The sequence below is a fragment of the Haliotis rubra genome, unplaced genomic scaffold (assembly GCF_003918875.1).
Source record: "Haliotis rubra isolate DU_JTF1 unplaced genomic scaffold, ASM391887v1 Scf18, whole genome shotgun sequence".
In the NCBI taxonomy this organism is placed as follows: domain Eukaryota; kingdom Metazoa; phylum Mollusca; class Gastropoda; order Lepetellida; family Haliotidae; genus Haliotis; species Haliotis rubra.
In genome coordinates, this window is record NW_025765780.1 from 3,967,834 (window position 1) to 3,973,833 (window position 6,000).

The 6,000-nt window shown below is 43.0% G+C and overlaps 1 protein-coding gene across 1 annotated transcript; it reads left to right on the plus strand.

Moving 5' to 3' along the window:
• Positions 1–915: 915 nt before the first annotated feature.
• LOC124273339 (cholinesterase 2-like) lies at positions 916–5,146 on the plus strand. The gene is made up of 3 exons (XM_046708575.1): positions 916–1,205; positions 1,943–3,203; positions 4,904–5,146. Exons 1-3 carry the CDS (start codon positions 947–949, stop codon positions 5,115–5,117), a joined length of 1,734 nt encoding a protein of 577 aa, XP_046564531.1. The 5' UTR covers positions 916–946; the 3' UTR covers positions 5,118–5,146.
• Positions 5,147–6,000: the final 854 nt, after the last annotated feature.

Here is a 6,000-nt window from a genome sequence, read left to right on the forward strand (position 1 = left end):
GCATCTATTGGCCTCAGAATGTGTGACATGAAACACATCAAGGTCCACTCGCACGCATACAAGAAGTGAGACTAATTTTACGCCGCTTTTAGCAATATTTCAGCAATATCACGGCTGGGGACACCAGAAGTGAAACATTGTACCCATGTGGGGAATCGAACCCGGGTCTTCGGCGTGACGAGGCACTAGGCTACCTCACCGCCCCTGCACGCACCCAAGGGCTACGATTAGTGTAAGTATGTGTAACATGGAATAACCACGGTCTTAGTGAAGCTGGCTTAACTGTAAGTATCGGAAAATTAACAGGTCGTCACACGAAATGATTGTATTAAACAAGAATAGCTGTAACCCTTCTACACCCGTATGCGGCAGGGTTTGTTGTTTACCGCCGCACCCAGCAATATTCCAGCTATATGGCGCGGTCTGTAATAATCGAGTCTGGACCAGACAATCCAGTGATCAACAGCCTGATCATCGATCTACAAAACAAAGTGATGGAGTGAATGAGTGAGTTTAGTTTTACGCCGCACTCAGCAATATTCTAGCTATCTGGCGGCGGTCTGTAATAATCGAGTCTGGACCAGACATTCCAGTGATCAACAGCATGAGTATCGATCTACACAACTGGTATATGACGACTTGTGTTAACCATGCGAGTCTGACCACCCAATCATGTTAGTCGCCTCTCACGACAAGCATGGGTTACTGAAGACCAATTCTAACACGGATCTTCACGGCTTCCAAACGTGAATTGTCCACAATAACCAACACTGCCGCTGATGACCACACCGAGATTGAATATATTGGCGATGAGGCGGATTTGACAGTCGGTATCAGCATTACGGTACCGTTTAATCTGATCTAGTGGTAAAATATGGCACGGTTACTCATTTGAATTCTGTAATCTCTTATCTTAACTTCTGTCGAGGTCAGATATAGGTCACCAATGGCGTCTACTTTATGGCTAGTCCTGTGTCTGTGTCCGTTGACATTAACTATGGCTGGACCGACCGTGACTTCATCGTGGGGGACAGTTGAAGGGGTGGTAAAGACGTCCCCGGAAGGTCGGAAGTACAACGCCTACTTGGGAATACCGTATGCATTGCCACCTATCGGTGACCTCAGATTCAAGAAGTCCCAGCCCAAACAAGGTCCCTCTGGAATCTTCAGAGCAAGTGCATTTGGTCCCGCTTGTCCCCAGCTGGGTAAGTGAGTGAGTGAGTGAGTTCGAGTGAGTGATTGGTGAGTGAGTAAGGACGGTGGGTAGTGGAGTGAGTGAGTGTTTTAATGAGGGTATGAGTGCACGTGTGAGTGCGTTATCTAGTGCGTGCGATCACGAGTGAGTGAGTGAGTGAGCAAAGTGTTACTCCTTCAAGCATTATCTAAGAAGCATTAAGACGGAGTCTACTACTACTACTACTATTACTACTACTACTACCACTACTACTACTACTACCACTGCTGCTACTATTGCTGCTACTACTACACCTAAACTACCCTGGGAATGTTCATACAACGACGTGAATGCCTTGTGAGAGTTGCCCATTTTGGATTTAAATTGTTAATGCCGAACGCAAGACAGATTAACAACAAATATTACAACAAAGCTTCATTCACTAGGTCACGGACGCAGTCTACTACTGCTTATACAATGTTTTGTACTACTACTACTACTACTACTACTACTACTACTACTACTACTGTCTTGTATTTTACTTGAGCTGCTTTCACAATGTAGTCAGACCATATTCTCATATTACCCCGTGCCTTAGTTTAGTGCCTATGTAGTGTTTTTTTAAAAATAGCGAACACAACAATAAACATCGTTCTACTTTAGTGACAAGGTGTGCCGTTATTTTATACCATCAGTATACCATTCAAACATCTCAACTGATCACCCCTGTGTTCAACATGTTCATGACATCCAATCCTCTATCCCCAGGCTCCGAAGCCCAGGATGAAGACTGTCTGACCATCAATGTCTTCACGCCCACACTGACGTCAACGGTCAAGCGGTCAGTGATGGTGTGGATCCACGGGGGCGGCTTCCAGGCAGGGTCAGCCGTCAAGTACGACCCCTGGAAGATGGTGACGGAAGGCGACGTCGTGGTCGTCACCCTGCAGTATAGGCTCAACGTCCTCGGCTTCCTCAGCACTGGAAACGCCATCCTGCCTGGCAACTACGGCCTTTGGGACATGAAGCTTGCACTGCAATGGGTTCAAGATAACATTGAGGATTACGGCGGGAATTCCAGCCAGGTGACACTCTTCGGTGAATCTGCAGGGTCTAAAGCGGGATCCTATCTCTTCCTCTCAACGAAGACAAAGGGATTATTTCAGAAGGTAATCATGCAAAGCGGATCTGCTACAGGGTATTTCTCATTCCGGAACAATCCTAGAGAAGTAGCTGTTGCTCTTGGTAAACGTGTGAAATGTGGATCCGATACTCCGGGGGTTGATCTACCCGACAAGGGCCTTCTGGACTGCTTCCAAAACATGTCAGTGTCCACTTTGGTCCAGAATTCAATTCCGAATCTGGGCCTTGCTTACTACTCGGCCGACTTTACCTGGTCTCCAGTTGTGGATCATGACTTCGTCATCGACAACCCGAGGTTCATGATCCATGATCCTGCCCACCTGGAGCGCGTGGGGTTCTATGACCTTGACCTGATGGTGGGGGTGAACAACCAGGAAGGGGGTTACATGGTGAAGATGGCGTCCAGGTATGGTCAGATCCACAACATTTCTGCTCTGACCACCATCCGGACTCAGAGTTACTACAAGACAAAACTGATTCCTCTAATCCTTGGGAGACTCTGTGGAAAATTTGACAAAAGCAGCGTTGACGTCATCATGAATGGCTACGTTGCCAAAGACTACCCTCAGACGAAGCTCCTGACGCTATATGACGTCATGAACACACAGAGTGACGCTTCCATTGTCGCACCGTCTGTAGAAATGGCCAACGCACACGGTCGTCTTACAAACCGAGGCAAAACGTACTTCTATCTCTTTGACCATTTTCCATCGTTCCTGGCAAATTACAGTGGTCTTAGAGGAATGGTTCATGCGCGTGATCTCATGTATTCGTTTGGGATTAGTGCGGCGGATGTTCTCAGCAGTTACCATAGCAACGTCAGCCAAGAGGAATATCATCTGTCATCAACGTTTGTTGCAATATATACAAACTTTGCAAAGAGAAGGTAAGTGTCGTCTCTCTGACATCAGCTTGGTGTATGATAATTTCAAAAAAAATAATTATATAGCAATATCGATGTCAGAGAGGTCACTGTGAAGTTTTCATCTCCGACCAGAATTTACACTAAATACAATTGTTTTCTCTTGTTTTTCTAGACAGACAGACAGACAGACAGATAATTTATTTGAGTTTCACATCAACATCATACATATGTACATAGAAGGGAATAATAAAACGTTGAGCCAATCTTTACAGACTTATGAGAGACTATATAACATAAAATACAAAACTAAAAGAATATAGGATATATAATACACATTTACAGTACCAAGTTAAGAGTATAAAAGGGCATGTCGTCGCCGCAAGATAAGAAAGCAGGGTTTGGTGGTATTAACAGACACTTGTGGATTGGACAGTAAAAATCTGATCTTATCAAAGTCACTAAAAGACATAAAACTAACAATAAGCTGCTCACATTTACTAAAAGGGACACCTCTTTCAAAAGAATAGAGCGGACAGTGCAGTAAAACATGACACTCATCTTCAATAAAATCTTTACAGTAAAAACATGTTCTTTCCTTTAGAGGAGTACAATCATAACGTCTAGTTTCAACTCTTAGAGGAGCAACACCACATCTAAAAAGTGCTAAAGCACGTCTATAAGAGCGAGGCATATGGCTAAATAAATAAAATTCAGGATGATATTCATCTTTAAAGGTAGTATAAGTTCTTAACTTATTACCTCCATTGCTCGTTGTACCATTTACATTTGAAATAGAATTTTTCCAAAAGAGTTAAAACGATCAAATAATTTACGTGTCACTTCCGAAACGACAAAGGGAATATGATAATTAACATGTATGTTATTAAAATGTTGGTGACCAAGATCAGAAAATTAAACGTGCACTCTAAAATTCCAATTCCGTTTCCTTAAAACAGCAGAAACATTACTCCAAACAAAAACTTTACTTGTTATGCGGAATGGATCTAAATTACATAATCGTCTAAATAATCTAGACACACCTCGCCACTGATTAACAAAGGGTGGGCGCCAACCCATGTTTCTATGCTTGTACAATGTACCCGCGTGGCTTGACATTATGGGGATTAACTGTCCAGCTTACGCATTTTTGAGAGAGAGGCTTGAGAAATTGTGAAACTTGTTTGTAGACCGGTCACTAATATCCGAAGTCATCCAATAACCAAAACATTGTTGTGATTTTTACAACGATAAATTACGGAATATCTGTCACAAATGAATGAATGGTGGTTGGATAGATGAATGAATGAATAGATGAATGAATGGATGAATGAGTGACTGGATGGATGAATGAATGACTGACAGATGCAAGTTACAGAAGATCCGTAAATCCGTTTCGATTATATTATTCTGTAGATTACACAATTTAGAACAGCAAAGAACAAATAATGAAAACACCCGTATAAATTGTCGACACCCCAGACATTTCACTGAAGGTAACCTATAGTTCAGAGGACGTTTTGAACTCAATTTGTGACGAGCAATGGATGATGTAAAGAAAAACGAAAAATTCTGACGTCGTATACCTTAAACTGACCAATCAGCACTGAGAATCGCTAAAATAATGCACATGTGCAAATATTTGAATTTTATAAGGCCAATTCTTTCATTTATGAGTAATGTAAAATGATCCACCCCTATCATCAATCTATTTTCTGTTCTAGTGATCCCAATCCCGCAGTAAAAGGCCAGCTTGGACGTGATTGGCCTCAGTATGACGTCACCAACCAGTACTTCCTGTCGCTGTCAACCAAGATGGCGGTCAGGAGTCATGTGTATCCAAAGAGAGTGTCCACATGGCTGGACGCTCTTCCTAAAGCAGACCGTCACTGTATGGCGAGGAGTGACACAGGTTCACCTGATGTAATTGTTGGATAGACGTCCGTATAAATTCTGATTTCAGGAAACTATTTTTTGTGTGACTTACTCCAGTTGGTTGATTGACTAGTGGATGTCAGTTCGCGTGCTACCAAAGAGGTCCTCATCCTAATCCGTAGAATGTAGAAAATATAGTTTGGACCCTTTTGTTACCCTTTTACTCCAATTATTTCAAATTAGCGGACCGGACACTTTTGGACACTTTTGTTTCTGGACACTTTTGTCCCTCTGTGTGAAGGACACTCGGCATGTCAAATGAAGTTATATGTTTTGAAATAAACTTATAATATAATGTGTTTTGTAGAACCATTCCAGACCTGGACACTCACTACCAAATGAACTTATATGTTTTAAAATAGATACCCTTGAAGAAATGCAAAACTTCCATTTACTTTTAAGGCTTAGTGGGGTGTTCTGGTAACCCATGAATAATGCCTTCAATTGTCACGGGTTCGATTCTCCACATGGTACAATGTGTCAAGCCCATATCTGGTGTCACCTGCCGTGTTAATCGTGGGGTATTGCATATAGCGGCGGAAAGGAATACTCACTCGCTATCAAGATTCAGTGGTAGTATTAACTGGACATCCTCCTCCTCCAAACAAACAAACAAACAAACAACAAGCAAACGTGTCCGTACTCCGAGGCAGACATGAATGTGATGCCGCTACATCATGCGTGACGCCAACAAGACAAGTCTCTTTAGAACCCAACACCACTTCACCAACATACAGGACTGCCTCCGTGGTGTAGTGGTTAGAGCGTCCGCCCGGAGAGCGGAAGGTCGCGGGTTCGATCCCCGACCGCGTCATACCAAAACGACGTTAAAATATGGTACTTGTTGGTCCCTGTCTGGCATTACATTAATGGGTCCAACAAGGAC